The sequence below is a fragment of the Chamaea fasciata genome, unplaced genomic scaffold (assembly GCF_029207755.1).
Source record: "Chamaea fasciata isolate MVZ Bird 193981 ecotype frontalis unplaced genomic scaffold, bChaFas1.0.hap1 SCAF_16, whole genome shotgun sequence".
Classification (NCBI taxonomy): Eukaryota; Metazoa; Chordata; class Aves; order Passeriformes; family Sylviidae; genus Chamaea; species Chamaea fasciata.
In genome coordinates this window covers 10,514,717-10,532,538 of record NW_027094101.1, presented here as the reverse complement: position 1 = coordinate 10,532,538, position 17,822 = coordinate 10,514,717, and the positions used below count along the sequence as shown (strand labels likewise).

Genomic DNA, 17,822 nt, shown 5'->3' with positions numbered 1-17,822 from the left:
GGCTTTGGCTTTAGTGTGTAGAGCTTGTGTACATCAGTATTGCTGTTAAATCATGTCACCGTTTCTTGTCACCAGGTGGGTGGGAAGCAATTCCCAGTGAGCAGAGCAGGGTGCTGGCAGGGAGATGACAGGACATCCTGACAGTGGATGCAGGGCCATGGCCTGGTAGGTCACAGAACCCAGAAGAGTTTGTGTTAAAGGGACCTTATCTCATCCTTCCCCCTTCTCCAGCACTCTTGGCTGCAGAGATGTGGCACAGTGCGTGTCACAGCTGTGCCATATCATGGAGCAGAGCCTTGTGATGGGACCAAAGCTACTTCTGACCTCTGAGGATGCAGAATTTCCATTCCCAAACAACTACAATGGAAACAGCAAAAACAGAACTCTCCCTTCACTGCTGGAGCCCCTGGGTGCCCTGTTGTGTTACTGCCCAGGGTTTGCATCACTCATGGTGCAGGTGGGCACAGCTGTTGGTGTGTGCCAAGGATATAACTCCACGGAGACTAAGGTGGAAGGAAGCACCAGCCTGTTTAACTATCATTCTTGCAATAATAAAAAAATTATTTAAAAGTTGCCTTTAGCTTCTCTGCTGGCAGTAGGGGTAGTCCAGTCCTGGCAAGAGTTTGATGGCAAGAGGAGAATGTAGTGTGCTCACCCTGACATGAGGGCAGCCAGGGCCTTTGGTGGTCCCTGTGGGCCTGAGCTGAGTGGGGCAGTGAGTTCACCTGTCCCCAGCTGGTTCTGGGCCCCAGGAGCTTTCTCAGGAGCCCATCACAACCCACTGGGACTGGCCTTACTGAAGTACTTTTGCAAAAGTTCAAGAGGAGGCACAATCGTGTGGTTAAATCACGTACCAGAACACGATGTTCTGGGCACGGTGCCCAGCGTGGGGCTGTGGAGAGGGGGGTCCAGGATCCTTCTGCATGGGAAGCTCCCCGAGCACAGGGTGCTCTGGTGCAGAGCTGTTGGCAGAGCGTGCCCAGGGTCCCTCCAGCCCCTTGGAGTGGTGGGAATGGTGGGTTCAGTTGCTGATGACCACCAGCAGCATGACAGAGGAACTGGGAGACAATCTGACACCTGAGGTGCCACCAGCATGGCTGATTCTACCACAAAAAAATGGAATTCTGTGTTCAAATTTCACTGAATCCAGATTCAGGGAGTATCTCCTCAACATGTCCACACTCTGCCCCAGCCCTTCCTCCCTCAGCTGGTTCTCCTTCAAAGCCCCCAAACACACTGCTCTGTACTGAGCCCAGGTAGAGCCTGAGCTCAGGGAGCCCCTAAACCCACCTGAGTGGCAACCGGGCACATGACAGGCAGCAAAAACATTTGTAAAGACAGGTGAATCCAGCCCTTTACAAGCTGTCCTAGACTTCTGTGTCCTCACTGGCTGTCCCCTGAAAGGAACGTTTCCGTCTCTGGGCACCACAAATGCAAACACAGCCTCCTTTCCCACAGGAGAGCTCTTGTAGTAAAGTGATGCACTTGATCCCATATTATCACAGCTGGGTGCGAAACAAGGACCTGACACCCTCCCCTCCTGAGTCAATGCTCACTGTATGCAGTGTCACCCTTGGCAAAGGCCTCCAAAGGATTCAACAGTGAAAAACCAGAACACACAGGACACATGGCTTAAAACATGGGGAATGCTGACAGCAAGAACCTGGGCATCTCCTCTCACATTCTCACCAACAGACAACAGGTCCCTGGGATGGGCAGCAGGTCCCAAGCTGCTCACCCTGTCCTCATGCCTTCAGCCCCAGCTGGCTGCCAGCCCAGATCAACAGCAGCAGACAAGGAACAGCCCCAAAACCCTCCCCAGCAGTATTGGGGCAGGGGAAGGGTGGGAGAGGCACGGCTGGTGAGCTTCACCCTCCTTACAGCAGGAGGGAAGGGAACAGAGTGTTCTCTGCAGGACAGGGACAGCTCACCATTCCAGTCACAGCTGGCTTATGGAGATGTCTGACACCTCATAAAAGTGGGAAGTGTCTCCAGTGCTTGGCTCCAGCCCTGTCCCAGCCCAGCTGTCCCCAGCCTGAGCCCAGCTGGGCAAAGGAGTTTCCAGCTGCAGCAGCAGTGCAGCTGCTCGAGACTCAGCTGGCATTCTAGTTTTGGCACCTCCCTCCCTGTATTCTGCCCCGTTGTCTCCCAGGAGAGCACACTAAGGCTAGACCAGCTGTTTCACAAAAATCTATATAACAAATGGTAATGAATTCTACAAGAAAGCACCACTTCCCTTAAATTCCATATGAACTTCATGGTTTTCAGTAGAATAGTGAAATTGCACCAGGAACAACCTACAAAGGTTTTGTTCTCAGGGCCGAGCTCGATCAAGCCTCAACTGCCACCTGAGGAGACCCTTCCTGACCCCGTATTTATGACAGCCCTGAGCAGTGGCCACTGCCTACAGGCAGCCCCCTCTGTGCTGCACTCACCCCATCACCTCAGATACAGTAAATTCTCTGGAAAAGCTGCCACAAAGCATGAACTCTACAGCACCTGGCAGAACATTCCCAGTACTCAGGGTCATTCAGAGTTTTTGGGAAATTTGGCTGTAGGACATCTTCCCTGAGTTCTAAAGATGGAAAAATGGAACAAGCTTTTCCTAGACAAAGACATTTATTAAAAGTTAGTCTGAAATAAATTCCCCTAGTCCCCAGAGATCTTTTCAGTGTCCTTGCAGAAATGAAAACCAATCTGAGGAGGTAAGTACTTGAGCAGGGGCCAGCAGCGGGAAGGGCACAGCTGGCACTCCAACACCCTCCTGGTAGTGATTCCAGAGGCAGGGAGGGCACAGCTGGCACTGCAGGCCCCTCATGGCTGTGATACCAGAGGCAGGGAGGGCACAGCTGGCACTGCAGGCCCCTCCTGGCAGTGATGCCAGAGGCAGGGAGGGCACAGCTGGGACTCCAGGCCCCTCCTGGCAGTGATGCCAGAGGCAGGAGGGCACAGCTGGGACTCCAGACCCCTCCTGGCTGCGATGCCAGAGGCAGGGAGGGCAGAGCTGGGACTCCAGGCCCCTCATGGCCAAAATGCCAGATACAGGAGGGCAGAGCTAACCCTGCAGGCCCCTCCTGGCTGCAATGCCAGAGGCAGGGAGGACAGTGCTAACCCTCCAGGCCCCTCATGGCTGCAATGCCAGCAGCCATCCTGCGGGGCAGGCTCTTGGCAACCTGGCGAAACTCCTCTGGCTTGGCCTTCAGCAGAGTCCCGATGTTCTGCAGTGCCCGCGACGGCTGCAGGCCCAGGGCATCCATCACATTGATGAGATAATCTGCAAAATTAAGGAAAAATTTGTATTTAATAGACACTGTGAAATGAAAGATTCCCTTGTTCCTGGTGACAGAGGAAATCCTGTCCCCGAGAGCTCCCACCCACAGGCAGCAGCAGTGGCTGGAACCCACCAGCCAGGCAGGAGCCCTGTGTGGTGCCAGCCCATGTGTGACGTGAGCTGTGCCCAGAGCCCAGTGTGCCCACACTCACCAATGTCCGTGGCCAGCTGCTTGGTGGAGTGTGGTGTGAGCTGTGGGATCTGCAGGATGACCTCGCAGTAGGTCTGCATGGTGGCCCTGGCGATGGAGCCCAGCCAGTAATCAGCCACGTTGTCCAGCTCGGGCAGCTCATCTCCTGCACACACAGTCCCCGTTACTGCAGCACCCCTGACCCGCCCCTGCTGGCTTTGTACAACACAGAGTCCTCACTGGTTAATGGCACCTGAACTGCTCCTTCCACAGGACATGGAGGTAGTCAGAGTTATCAGCTGGTTTTGGGGCAATCAAAGCAGTCATGTACTCTCCCTGTACTGTACACCACTGTAATGAGCTCCAGACCCAAAACATTCCCCTGGATTACTCTCCAGGTAAGTCACCTCCAAAGGGCAGATGGGTGACCTGCTGGGACAGGGCACTGCCTGGCACTCCTACAGGATCCTCTTCCAGGAGCAGCTGGCAAACCACGGCAGTGACAAGGATTCACAAGAGTTTTTTCCCAGCCCTAAAGGCAGCCTGTGTTCATTAGGGTTTTGAAAATTATCAAGCCATTACAACATGTAAATGCTTCAAGATGACATAATAGTAATGCAGAAGCCTGAACTAAAGAGCATGTTTTGGAGGGCTCCAGGAGAGTGTAAATACCAAGCTCTATGCTTTCTTCAGTGCCTGTGGAAATAATAACACCATGAAGAGCACACCAGGTACACTGCCAACCTGCAGGGAAAGGCATTAAGTGCCTACTGCTGTTACCTGCAGCAGGATTAGTGACACAGCAGGTAAGGCCAGACCCCTGGAGCATGAACAGGAGCCAAAACCCAACAGATCTCTTCAGACTCCAAACTACCATTTTAATGAACACCAAACTCACACAGACCAAGCCAAAGCTTCCAGTCTGAATGAAACCAAAAAAAGTTTTACTCATTCAGAGGTTCCTCCTGGGTTTTACTAAAAGATTCTTGGAAGAAACAGTGTGATAGGAAAGGGATCTCCAAGGGTTTTGCCACTGCAACACATCCCACCCATGTAATGGCAGGATGGGAAAGCTTTCCCCAGATACTCCAAGCCTTTGGTCTCACCCTACCTTGCTCTGGAGGGTATGGCAGTTTTCCAGCATGTAATGCCAGTTCCAAAGCAGAATCCTCTTGAGTGACAAATGGCTCAAGGTGCAGAGGAAGCGACATAATGTACTGCCCAATCTAGAATAAAAGCACCAAAAGCTGAATCACTCAACAAATGTGAGGCAAGTCCTTTACTAGAGAAAAAGTCACCTGCAGTAAATACACCGGCAAGCAGAGAGCTGAGCCTGACAGCCACTCACTCACCTACAAATTGGCTCTTGTGCATCATTACACTTGGTACAAGAAATAGTTTTTCACAAGGTCAGAGAAACAGTCACTGAAACACTCATGGTAAGAAAGATCTGTACAGAGAACTGCTACTCCAAGCAAATCTTTGCTCCCTGGAGTGTTTCCCAGCAATTTGTTTTCTAGAGCAGAAAGACAGTTGAGTTCTCTTACATTGCTGATATATTCCAGAGGGGTCAGGCTGAAGTTTGGCAGGTCATCTGTCAGGGTCTCACCAATACCACCAGAACTCCAGCCCTGTAAAGCAGGAAGTGCGGGATGAATCAATGACTTCCCAGAACATGAAGCCTGTCAGTATTTTAGAAAGGGGTGACCCAACAACATGAACTGTGACTACCCAAGGGATTCTAGGAAGCCAAACACAGATGGTGAGAAAAGTGTTTACCATGTTATCCCTCAGGCCCAAAACACCCACCCTTTTTCTACCCAGCTCCCTGAAGGAAACATGCACACACGGGTCAGAAAAGCAACACCTCAAACAAACACCAGAGCCTTCGAACACCTGTGCTGCAAAGGCTGTGGGTGAGGGAAGGGAAACTTCCACTGCCTGCAGCTCCTGGGAGAAATGTGGCACCAGAGAGAACCGTTCTGAGCAGGAGACAGATAAGCCACGCTGACCCAAGGGACCCCCCAGGGAAACCCTGCAGAGCTGCAGAGCTCAGGCCAGGCCCCAGTGCCCACCTCCATCCTGGGCACCAGCAGCAGCTGCTGTTTGATGCGCAGGAACACTGAGTCGAAGGCCAGGTGATGGGACAGCTGGTTCAGGCGGCTCAGGGCCACTCGCGACGGCGACAGCAGCGTCTGGGTGCCGGTGCCTTTCTCCTGACACACACACAAAAACATTTACACTCACAAGCCACCCAAGCAGCCACAGAGGGGATGTGTTAACATGCCTGCAGAGGTTTTATGAGGCCCTCCTTGTGCAGCAGAGCTCCCCTCTGTGATGGCACAGCCTGTTTCCTTTGGAATGACCTGTTCCACGCAGTTATTCAAGACAGAAACTGCCACTGCTCCCTGAACTGCAGGACAAGGAATCAGGATCACATTCCAGGCTCTGGCACATGCTGGGTACTGAGAAACTTGCAGAGAAGATGGCAAAGCCGCCTTTTACTCAAAGGGCACAACTGATGCCCTGCATGGAATTAAGTTCTACCTGAAGAGTACCTGTGGAACTGGACAGTTTAGTCAAGGTTTAAAGGCAAACACATTACACTGAAGGTGGAACCACAAAAGTTGCAGGTAAACCAAGTGCAAAAGAAATCAAAACATTTTGAGGAAATAAAACTCATAAGCTTGAATTCACTACTCCACGTGACCAATGATGGCAAACATAACCCAGATCCACAAGAAGATAACTAAAGCCATTCTACCCTATGCACAGATCCATGCATGAATGATCCTGCAGAATTCCATTTCAAACTGGACAGGGCAAAGAAAGCCTCAGAAGGTGGTGTGTGGGCTCCAGAATTTGAGATGGCTCCAACACAACCTTCCCAATGCTCGCTGAGATAAAATCTCCCTCACCGAAGCTGATAAGGGCATGTTCACAAAGCAGAGCCAGGATCTGGGGAGAGATGGAATGAGTCCAGACTTCCTGGGTTTGGACACTTCATCTCTCTGTGTATCAGTGTCTCTGTAGAACACAGCCCATGGAAAGGCTGCAGCTCAGCATGAAAAGTCATTAGACTGGAGGGGGAATCCTGGTGTCATCTACCCAGCATGGGCCCAAGAGCAGACTGTAATAGAGGCAGCCTCTCCAGGCACTAGGGTACCTTCAGAGTGTAAAGTGTTTCCATAAGGCTGGCATACTCGGATGGATTCTCCTTCAAGAGGTAATTGTATTCCTGCCAGGGATTTTTTATGGAGCTCTTCTTTTCTGCAGAACTGGTGTCCTGAAAGCCAGAAAAACTGCAAGGGCTGTACGAGTCCGAGAGATACTTCCCAGCAGTTGACAAAATCCTAGAAATGAGTACACAAGTCACCAGCAGAATGCTCTGGACTCAGCAGTCCTGTCCTCATGCTGGTCCAAGGACCAGCACCCCCCTTGAGTGACTTCAAGGGAGACATTCACTGATGGAGACTCCAATTGCAGCCAATCCTCTCATCCAGCTGCAGAAGTGCTGAGAGGACAGAGGGGCTTGTGCTCTGGGAACATGAGGGCAGTGGGACCCCACTGAGCACTGCAGGCTGGGCTCTATTGCAGTCACACCGAGCACTCCACGGAACCACAGGCTGAGCAGAGCGCTGCTTACAACAAGGAGCTGCAAGACCCACGTCCTGCCTGTGCCTACACTCCTCAGGTTACAGGGAACCCATCAGGTAAGGCACACCTACACTCATTTCAGCACGTGATTCATGTCACAAGGGTGAGGATCTTGCCAATTTGATCTGGTGGAAAATTCCTTCCTGACCCCCATCTGGCAGCCCATTGGTGGCCAGCCAGGTATCCAAGGAAAAGGATTCTTGGGGCTGTCTCAGGGAACATGACTGAGCAGAACAGTCCGTGCCCCATCTCTGACATGTCAAAGCATGGGGAAGGGGAATCAGTGGTGGCTTTCCCTTCATGGTCTATGCAACAAAGGCACCTTGGGGTTTGGGGTTTGTTTTCTTTTAACTTGGTTTCTACGTTGACAGCTCGTGAATTAAGGTCACCAGTGCTCACCTGTTGGCCAGCTGCTGCTCAAAGTCTCCACACTGGCGAAGGAGTTCACCACAAATGGAAATGATCCTGGGAAAGAACAAGACAAAAACACACTTTGAGATTTGAGGCAGATAATGCCAGACCCTCCTCAGAGAACCTACCTCAGATCCATGTCAAGTAATTATGAAATGCCAAAACCAAACCACAGTCCACACATGTGTCAAGAGTCATTTGGTGATTAGCTCTGCATCCATTTGATAACACTGATTTGTTTTTTGCCCAATGGCCTCATCCACATGCTACTTCTTGTCATCGTGGGGAAGGCCAGCTCAGTGACACTGGGAAAAATTCTAAGAGCTGCCAATATTACAAGTGGTATGAGATGCAGCCTTGCTCCAGCAGGGTGGGGAGCCCCACAGCCCTCCCCATGCCAGAAGCCATGGCTGACACTGGTGCTCCCAGCAGCACAGTGAGCTCAGCCCTGTGTTCTGCACTGAGAACTTGTGTAAACTGGCCCCAAGTAGCTCTCTTTCAGCTTTGATACAAAAATCAGCTCTGAGCCGGACAAAAAAAAACAAACTCTTTACCGGACAGAGTTTTGGAATGCAGTCCAGTCCTCCTGGAACAGGGAATCTGCCAGGACATCATCCAGTTTACATTTCTTTCGTATAGACTGCAGTGTGTTTGTGAAGTCAGATGTATACCTGCAGGGAGAAAAGGAGAAGCACCAGCATAATAGAACAGGCTGGAGAGCAGCACAAAAACATGTCTTGTGATTTTCTCAGTCAGTCCTCTGCAAGGGCCAAACAAGAACCAGAAATACTAAACACAGTACAGAAGAGACACTCTGGTTCCACTCCAAACAGGTGGATGTGAAGAACTGATCAGCCACAGCCCACTCAAGCCTAGACCAGAAGACAAGGAGTGTGAAAGATGCTGTGTGGCTGCTCAGTTTGCTGCCTGTGGATTACCAGGAGCTCTCCCTGCCCGTGAGAAGGAAGGAGTAAGACATTTTAGTTACCACTACATTGACCATTTCCTAGGAAAGACCAGAAAAAGTTGATACGGTTCCTGCTACTCCAACATCACTTGGCCCTTACTCCAGGAACATGGTGACAACAATCTCATGAATTTGTTTTCTCAGCTACTCCCCAGATGAGAACACGGATAAAAAGAAGAACATTCTGTTTTCTACACACCCCCATTTTCTTTTTAATAATGCCCATAAGCTAGAGGCAGGTACATTGCTCTGTAATTGCCTATAAAGAAGGTGAGATCAGAGGTTTGTGCTTTCCTCTTCCCCCTTCCCAAAGGGCAGCAATATCTGATTCATACCTTGTGAGCAGCTCTTTCAGTATCGTGAAGGAATAAGGAGTAAATCAGTATAGGAATAGGAAAGTGATACTTTAAGACGAGAACTAAGAGTGAACCTAACTCGTGGGGTATCTCACATTTACAGGCAGATCCTGAATGTGAGGTCACTTGTCTGTGATATTGTGACTGTGTATTCATTAAATCAGTAAGGTAGGAAAAGACCTCCAAGACGATCGAGTTCAACCTCTAGACTTATTTCCCCACTGAGATCTACTTTCATCAGCCTAATTTGCCTTATTTTGGGAAACATTTTCTCCTTCAAAAGTATTTATTAAAAGTGAAAACTCTGCCCAACCAGAAGAGAAAACACCTGGCAAGCCTTTGATTTTGCCACAAAATCTTCTATTTCTCCCCTAGAAAACAGCCTGTGCTCGAGTGAAGCAGCAAGAGGGATACTGATGACTCATGGTACGGTCAGAGACACTTTTTGCTCTCAGTCATTTTCCATAAACTACGAAGTCCTTGGCCACACTCACTACTGGCTCAGGATAAATGGAGCAGTACCTAAAGGCACCTTACTTTGAGAAGAGGGCCTTCAGGGCCTTCAGCAGCCCACACACCCCCAGGCCATCCGTGAGCTTGACACAGTTGTCGACAGCTCCGGCCGCCAGAATGAAGAGTTTGTTGACCGAGTGGTTCAGCTCCTGGACACAATCAATCACTTCCCAATGCTCCTAAAAACAACAGTAACAACAAAGCCGAGCCTGACTCTTCTTCCAGGCAATAGAGAAAACACACCTTGTGTAACACAGTGCTCTCAGGTATCTTCCATTCTTGTCTAACTCCTAAGGCAGAACCATGCTGGTGCCTCCACCCTCCTGCCCATGGACTGTAACAATGGCCAGGCTGCCAAGCCCTGTGTTCACCTCAAGGAAAAACAGTTCTGCCAACAGCAGAATCTTCTACAAATAAAAGGAAATATAAGAGAGCAGTAACTGTGACAAAGATGTTTAGGGGAAGCTTCAGCCTCTCCCTGGACAGCTGAGCAAAGACTGGTACATTACCAAGGGCACTGCACTGATCTGGATGAGGAGATTCTCTTCTTCCAGGTCTCCATACTCGAGTTGATAGGGCTTGTATGGAGCATACACCACTTCCACCAGCTCCATCACTTTCACCAGGTTCTGCTCCTCTACAAAGAATCAGATGTTTAGTTTACAAAGAGATGAATATGCTACTAAAAGCCTCATTTCAAGCTACATGCAGTTCTTCCACTAGAGCATACTGCCTGCACAGGCTTGGAATGCTGCCCAACAGCTTCAATCTCAACTACACAGATTGTTTTTTTATTTTTTTAGAAACAAGATTATTATCTCTACCTGCTTCCTAAAACCAAGATGTTCTACCTCAACAAGTGCCTCAGGAAAATTAACACTCACTGACCCAAAACAGTCCGGGTGACAAAAACCTATCAAACATTCCAACCTACAGCAGAAGAATTGAAACCATCTGAGAAGTGAAACACATTACTCCCACGGCATCAAACAGGGACAATCTTCATTTATCAGAAAGCCTAGTTCACACTTCAAATAATTGACACTAATTCAATTCACTCAGGACTACTGTGCCAGTGTTCATCAGCCAGAGCTGAACGTGAAGCACAGACTCAGCCTCCCAGTGCCATGCCTGAGCAGGGAGCTGCCAACCCAAACACAAAGCAGGGCTGAATGATTATTGCTCAAATCAGAACTGGACACCAGCTGTTCTCACAAAGCTCTGCCAAACTCAAACCTGCAGCAAACCAAAATTACTTTGAATCCTGGATATCAGGAAAGACTTTCACACCCTGAGGACAGGAAAGCAATGGAACAGTCTGTCCAAAGCCAGCACTGTCTCTGTGCTTGGACGTTTTTGAGACCAGACTGAACAGCATCCCAAGCACCACGGTCTGACCTCACAGCAGATCCTGCTTGGAGCGGCAGACTGGACCAGATCATCTCCCAAGGTCCCTTCCAAACTGAATTACCCTGTGAATCACAGCTGAGCCCTCCCCTCACATACACAAGCAGGAACTGGTTTGACTCTCCTCAGCTGAGTCACCTGGCCTTTCCATTCTTGAGATATTTCTTTTCCCAAACATCTTGCCCTACACTAAAAGAGACAGAAATAAAAGCTTTGGGGTTTTACTTGAATGCACTCAGATAACAGTTCAACAGTGTTCTTCCTATTCCATCATCTTCCAGAATCTGGCATTATTTTTTCAAGTCCTTTTTACTAATTTCTATAGTGAATCACAAATTAAGCTAGAAAATGACTGACATGTGTGCAACCAGAGAGACAACAGACACAGTCACACTCCCTGACATTGCCGAGCAATCATAATTTACAGGATCAAGAAAGAATCTGGGTTTAAACAGCTCAAGACAATGTTATGAGGAACCAAACACAGGAAGCACAGCATCAGAATGCTCCATTAGCTTTAATTTTGGATTTTCCCATAGCCAGCCTTTGAAGCAGCCCCACCAAATTCATAAGAGTCTATAAATAGTCAGCAGCTCCAGTCAGGTGTAAACTTGTGCAAACACAGCATCTCACTGCTGTGTGGTTTGTGGGAATTACTCAGCAATCATGACCAAAATGACAAATGTCCCAGAGAGAGCAAAGCATAGGGCAGATTTGGAAACAAACACTGAGGATGCTGCTGGGGAAAAACTACCAACAGTTCAGAAAAAAAACACTGGGCATTGTCACTTGATTAAACCCTGAGCCAGTAGCAACAGAAAAGTTACAAAATCAAATACAAGCATCCAATGGATGCAGCCTTCAAGCAGGTTTTCTCTTGTTTAATGAGGTGTGACAATTCCAGGAAACTCCTCAACTTTTCTGCTTTGTGATCTCTCACAATGGGTCTCGCTGCCTCCCTGGAGACATTTCCTCGTCTGGGAGACAGAAGAAACAGTAAAGCTTGTAAAAGGAGAAGTGCTAAATGCTATTTACCCTGCAGAGCCAGCATGCTCAGGACAGAGCTGCTTCAGGAAACTCAGCGTTGTGTCAACAGCCCCAGTGTAAGATACACACACAAACACAAAGGTGCAAGCACCGAGGAACTGGCATCGCTTAGAAGAGATAATCCCTCCCTCCACCCAAAACTCAACAAAACCCCACAGTGGGAATTCACAAAGGGGACAGCATAGAATGACAGAGTTCAGAGCCAGAGTCTTACTCAGGTTTGGCAGCATGGCCACCTCCAGCCCCTTGGCAAAGTGGACAGTGGCATCGTGGAACTCCAGCAGCTGGGTCAGCTTGGTATCCTGGCCTGTCCTCTCCATGGCAGTGCTGAGGCACACAGGGATGGAAGGCACCAGAGCTCCCAGAGTTTGAATCAACAGCACAGTCACGATTTCATGGGGGTTCTTGAAAACCTGCAGCAGCAGAACAGCTACTGGCAAAAGCACATCACCTGAGAGGAACACACAGCAGCAGAGCGCAGCAGGCAGCTTCCAAACCTGAAACACCTCACAAGGGGTGGACAGCCCAGAAGCAGTCTGCTAAGGCTGCAAGAGCCACACTTACTTAGCACATGGGACAGCCTGACTGCAAGTCTGGGGCAGTGCATATTTACTGCTGTGCTTTGAGTACAGCCACCAAGAAACTAGAAGACAGGCACAGGTCAAAAATTGAACTCAGAAGAACACAGGCACTACAGTGATTCAAAAAACACCTGGCAGAAGAGGGCATTTGAAACAGAGCACTCAGTTTACACAGGTGTGTTGGGAAACAACATGAATCAGTAAAATATGAAGAAACAGGACTACATCACAAGCCAAATTACTGGTCAGATAGGCAGAAGTCAGAAGTGGAAAGGCTAGAAAGCCTGTAATCAGCTGAGAATCAGCCACTCCACCAGCATAAAACTTTTTACAGCCTTCACTGTGACTTTTTCATCAGTTATTCTGCTCATTAGCTTTGAAAGCTGGGTTTACTATCAAAAAGGTCCCAGAGTTTTTCAGAAAGCAGAAGTAACACAGGAGATTGAGTGACAGGAGCTGTGCCCCACGTGCCATTTCTCACAATCCCCAGTTCAAAGAATATCTGCTAAAATGTAACCTGACATCTGGCCTCTAAGTCACATCGAATCATTAGGCAGAAAAAATACATTTCAAGGAAACACTGAGCTCCTCTGCAACACAGGCCTTGCACTGACACTGGCTTTGTGACATGAAGATAAGAATCTCTTACCCTTCATGGATGAAAAACTCTTCAACAATATGAACTTATTTCTTCATTTCACCAAAGGACAAAATCTTTTTTTGATCCTACATTATTTTTGGCAGGGAAAACAAGCACACAGACTCCAAGGGGTTACAGCAGAAGCCCTCAGATATCTTACACAGAGCAACATGCATCAGTCCAGCATGACCTTGAGGGCTTCCTCCAGGCCAAGTGATAAAGCAATTCAGGCATTTCAAATGTCTTGCAACAGAACACATTTATAACACCAACAAATTAGTTCTAACTTAAGATACCGATGAAAGTGATAGAGCAGCTTTGATGTCAATAACACAGCAACCTTGCTGCTGGTGAAACAGCAGAGCTCAAACCCTGCCTGCAAAGGCTGGACAAGGAACAGTAAGTGGGCTGCAAATCCCACCCGGCACCAATCAGGCCCAGAGTGTAACTCAGGGCGAGCAGCATGAGCTCTTCAGAGCTTTGTGAGGAATCAGAGGGTGACCAAGCCTGTCCCCTCCTGCCCCTGCAGGAGCCTGTCACTGCACCTGTGCTGCCCACTGGAGCTGGGCGTGCCAGGTCCCCAGGAGGGTGTCATACAGCTCGCTCAGCTGGCGGTTCAAGCTCAGGTCACTCTGGCAAAGCTCCTGCCACACGGCCACCAGCTGCACCTGAGGGGAAACAGAACCATCTGAGAAAAAAAAAAAAATGACAGGCCACAGGTCTTGTTTTTGTTGTGCCAAACCCAGCACTCCCCATGTACAGCAATTCTGCCAAAATATGAGGCTCACCCTTGCTCCCCTCTCCATATTTCAGTGTAACATGTAATTCAGCACCACAGAAGGAAAAGACTTTCAGCATGAAGCTTGAGGCTTCTCAGTGATTCAAAGATTTAATTAACATCGGTATTTTACTCATAAAATGAGATTGCAACTGATACCCCCCACATAATAGTTGAAATACTTGGCAAGCCCCAGCCTTGAACTTAATCCTCAGAAGTCACAGTCATGTGAGAAATTTGAAGCTCAGGTTATGGCTACAGAACTGTCTGGAATTCCAACTTTTAATCTTACCTGAAAAGGGTTTACAAAAGTCAGCAGCTGGCAAGTTGCAGTAATAAAGTTACTGCTGACATAGCCACATCCACAGAAAGCAAAGCAAAACCATGAGGCACAGAGAAATCCAGCAGAACACACATATCCCGTGTCTGCTGCAGGAAGGGACACAAGGACCCGAAGGGAGAATTACTCCTGCAGCACTGGGAGTAACCAAAGCTGGTCAGAGCCAGCAAGAGAAGTCGGAGAAGGAAACACAGAGAGGAACAGGAGCCATCCCCCACCACAGCACAGCTGAGATCCGCGGGGCAGCAGCTCCCTCTGCAGTCGGAGCCCAGCAAGAATTCCGACTTTGATTCCTCAGTGTTAAAATGTTACCAAAACACTTACCTTGTGACACTTGTAATAATAAGCAAGAAGCTGGGGCATCCGATCAATTTCAGCGAAGACTTTAACAAACATTTTTGCCTGGTCTAAACAAACAAACAAAAAAATAGGTATCAGGATCAGTCTCAAAGCTGAGGGTGAGACATCAGTCTGAGCAAGAAATCCTCTTCTAAAGGGAACAGGCACAACGGTCTACACAGAAAGAGACAACTTCATCTCTTGTTTGCTTATCTTCTCAAACAGGAGCAGAACTACCCGAAATCCACTCTCAAACAAGATCAGGAAGCAGACACAAGGAATGAATTTAACCTCTTAACCAGAACATAGTATTAACACATCCAGTGGCAAAGCCAGATGAAGCCAGAGCATTTCCTCGAAGGAAATAGTTTCTAGAAACAAGCCAGCAGTTACAAACCTAAATTACACCTGACAAAGGCCTCAGCTTTGCTTTCACCTGTCCTCAAAATGATCCCTGTGCCTCAGACTGGCTCATGGCACAGCTGCTCCTGCACAGAGCTTAGAAACACAGGTTCCTTCAAAGTCTGGTTTGTAACCCACAGCCCCAGATCCCTCCAGGACTCTGAGATCCACAAAGATGAGTGTCAACAACCACTTTTCAGCAGTGCTGACAGCAGCACAGGGAAGGAATAGCACAAAGAACTGTCCAAAAATGACAAAAATTCCAAGGAGAATTTATACAGCTGCTTTTACAAAGTAGTAGGAAGTCAGAACATTTCCAAACAAACTTCTTTCTGATTACACCAACAACACCATGATAACAGCAAACCAGGGCCCTTCTGCCTATCTGAGCAGCACCTCCATCTCAAACATCCACATGGCCCACAAAATCCTGTAATCTTCTTGTTTCCTGCAGTGGCCACAGGTATCCCAAACTGTAGGAAAATCAAAGCAGCACTGGCCTGCAGGCAGCTGCAGAGCCCAAAACATTCCAGCACATCTGCTCCACCAGGAGAAGAACAGGACCCAGTACCAGGAGCCTTCAGGACACCAACTCTCCACCCAAACACTGTTTTAAAGACAAAAAACTCTGTGCTGACAGTAAATGACACCAGGAGCCACAGACCTACAGACTGGGAGTTGAAAGCAGCAACAATCTGAGGGCTGGCCATGGCCTCCAGGCGGTTCTTCAGGGCCTCCAGGTGCACACACTTCTCTGAGTAATCCGGCGTGTCCACCAGCATGGCCAGGCTGCTCTGCATGCTCGTCAGCTTGGCTGAAATCAGGGACACATCCTGCCAGCAGGGAAAGGCAGCCCATTACCAAGGGTGACCTCAGACAGCATCAGCAGCAGGGACATGTTTCACGGTCACTTCAAAATCCGACTTTAAAACACAGTTCCTTGAAAAGCTGGAGGCACAAAGACCAGATAATTCAGTGTTTACCTGTGTTTTAAGAGTCTCTTCAATATCTGCACTTAGTGTGCTCCATTTGTCTGCCTCCTGGAGTGACTCGGCAGCCAACTGCATCCTGGACTTCACTCGGTCAATCTCTACCAGGACCTGAAGGAAAAAACACAACATTTTGTTCCCCACTGAAACAAAAAATGACTGTCACAGATCCTTGGGAGTTATCTTCTGCTTAAATTTTAAAAACAAAAAGGTGTGAAAAGATTATATTATTACAAGATGATGGAACGGTTTGAAGGAGCTAGAGATGTAAAAACATCTTTCGAAGTCAAACAACTTTAGTTAGTTTAGGTTAGCTTGAATTCTGGTCCAGTTCTTTTAGTATCCACTTTGCCTGAAAATGCTCTACACCCCAGGCAGAAAACAGTGTCCCCAGTCAGGGAGCAGCAGCTCTGAACCAGAGTTGTCCTGAGCAGCTGTTCCTCAGGACATGTAGACCGCACAGGTCTGTGTCATATCCACCTTTCCAATATTAATCCTAAAAGAAGTGGTTTTGTCTATATTAAATTCACGAGATTATTTCATATTAACAACTCTAGAACCTTTAGAATTTCACAAGTCGCAGATAAACACTAAGACAAGAACTGACCTGCATGGACTGAGCTGTGTCTTCTTCAAACTTCTTTATATCTTCTTTAACAAGGATCATCTGCTCTTTCAGAAATGTTGCCTCTTGTTTCAAGACTTCCACTTCCCGGAGGACTCTGGGCATGTTCTGGAGAGCCTGATGGCTTGTTTCTGCAGGAACACAGAGCAGACAGTGAGGGGGGTGAGAGCCCTTGCAGGAACAGGTGCTCTTTCAAAAATATCTAGTCTTTAGTACTTGCAAAAACCTAACGCTAAATAACAAAGCAAAACATCAAACAACAAATCTTGAGATGTATCTTTAAACTTTAAGTATGTATTTTATTATTGGGACCATTTAGGTTTAAAAAAGCCCTCTGAGACCATTAAGTCCATCTGTTCCCAACAGTCCAGGCCTGCTCCCCCAGCACTGCCAAGAACCACTAACTCATCTCCCCAAGTGTTACATCCACATAGTTTTTTAATCCTTCCAGGGACTTCAACACTGCCCTGGGCAACCCTTTTGGAGAAGAAATTCACCCCATTATCCCATCTAACCCAGCGCTGGCAGGAGCTGCAGTTTCCCAGCACTTAACGCAGATGTGTTGGTGGAAAACTACGGGATCCGAGATCGGTGCGTGGATCCGTGTCCCGGGCAAGGCTGGCCGGGCCGGGATCGGTGCGAGGATCCGTGTCCCGGGCAAGGCTGGCCGGGCCGGGATCGGTGCGAGGCTCCGTGTCCCGGGCAAGGCTGGCGGGGCCGGGATCGCCAGCGTGGCCCTGGGTGGCCGGCACAGGTGTGCCTGTCGGCCTCAGGACGGTGCAGGTGTGCGGAGAGGATGCCAGGAGCACACGGGCAGAGCTGACCCGGGGCCGCAAACCCCGGCCCGACCCATCCCCGCGGCAGCAGAGCCCCGCACCTTCCACGGCGTTGTTGACCTCCTGGATGAAGAGCTGCAGCTTCATCACCAGCGTGGCGGCGTGCGCGTCCACCTTGCCCGGGGCCTCCTGCTGCACGGCGCGGAACGCCGCGTTCACCCAGCCCTTCACCTCGAACTCGTCCGACAGGAACCGGGAAAAGTCCATCGCTGCGGGGGACAGCGGGGGACAGCGGGGGACAGCGGGGGACAGCCCGAGCGGCCGCGGCCCGGGCCCGCCGCGCACCCGGAAACGCTCGGCAGTGCCGGGGCGGTCCGGGGCGGTCCCGGGGCGGTCCCGGGCGGACTCGGGGCGGTCCCAGTCGGTCCCGGGTAGTCTCGGAGTGGTCCCCGAGCGGTCCCCGGGCTGTCTCAGGCGGAGGGCCGGGGCCCGCGGGGCTAGGCCCAGGTCGGTCGCTCCCCGCGGTGCCCGGG

The 17,822-nt window shown here is 49.4% G+C and overlaps 1 protein-coding gene across 1 annotated transcript; it reads right to left on the bottom strand.

Annotated features, from left to right (window-relative positions):
• Window positions 1–2,600: 2,600 nt before the first annotated feature.
• COG7 (component of oligomeric golgi complex 7) lies at window positions 2,601–17,647 on the bottom strand. The gene is made up of 17 exons (XM_066197790.1): window positions 17,391–17,647; window positions 16,496–16,644; window positions 15,883–15,999; window positions 15,564–15,732; window positions 14,483–14,565; window positions 13,586–13,708; window positions 12,034–12,232; window positions 9,875–10,002; window positions 9,390–9,544; window positions 8,084–8,200; window positions 7,518–7,583; window positions 6,628–6,814; window positions 5,537–5,677; window positions 5,009–5,092; window positions 4,573–4,687; window positions 3,484–3,627; window positions 2,601–3,274 (listed from the first exon to the last, which is right to left on the bottom strand). Exons 1-17 carry the CDS (start codon window positions 17,554–17,556, stop codon window positions 3,108–3,110), a joined length of 2,310 nt encoding a protein of 769 aa, XP_066053887.1. The 5' UTR covers window positions 17,557–17,647; the 3' UTR covers window positions 2,601–3,107.
• Window positions 17,648–17,822: the final 175 nt, after the last annotated feature.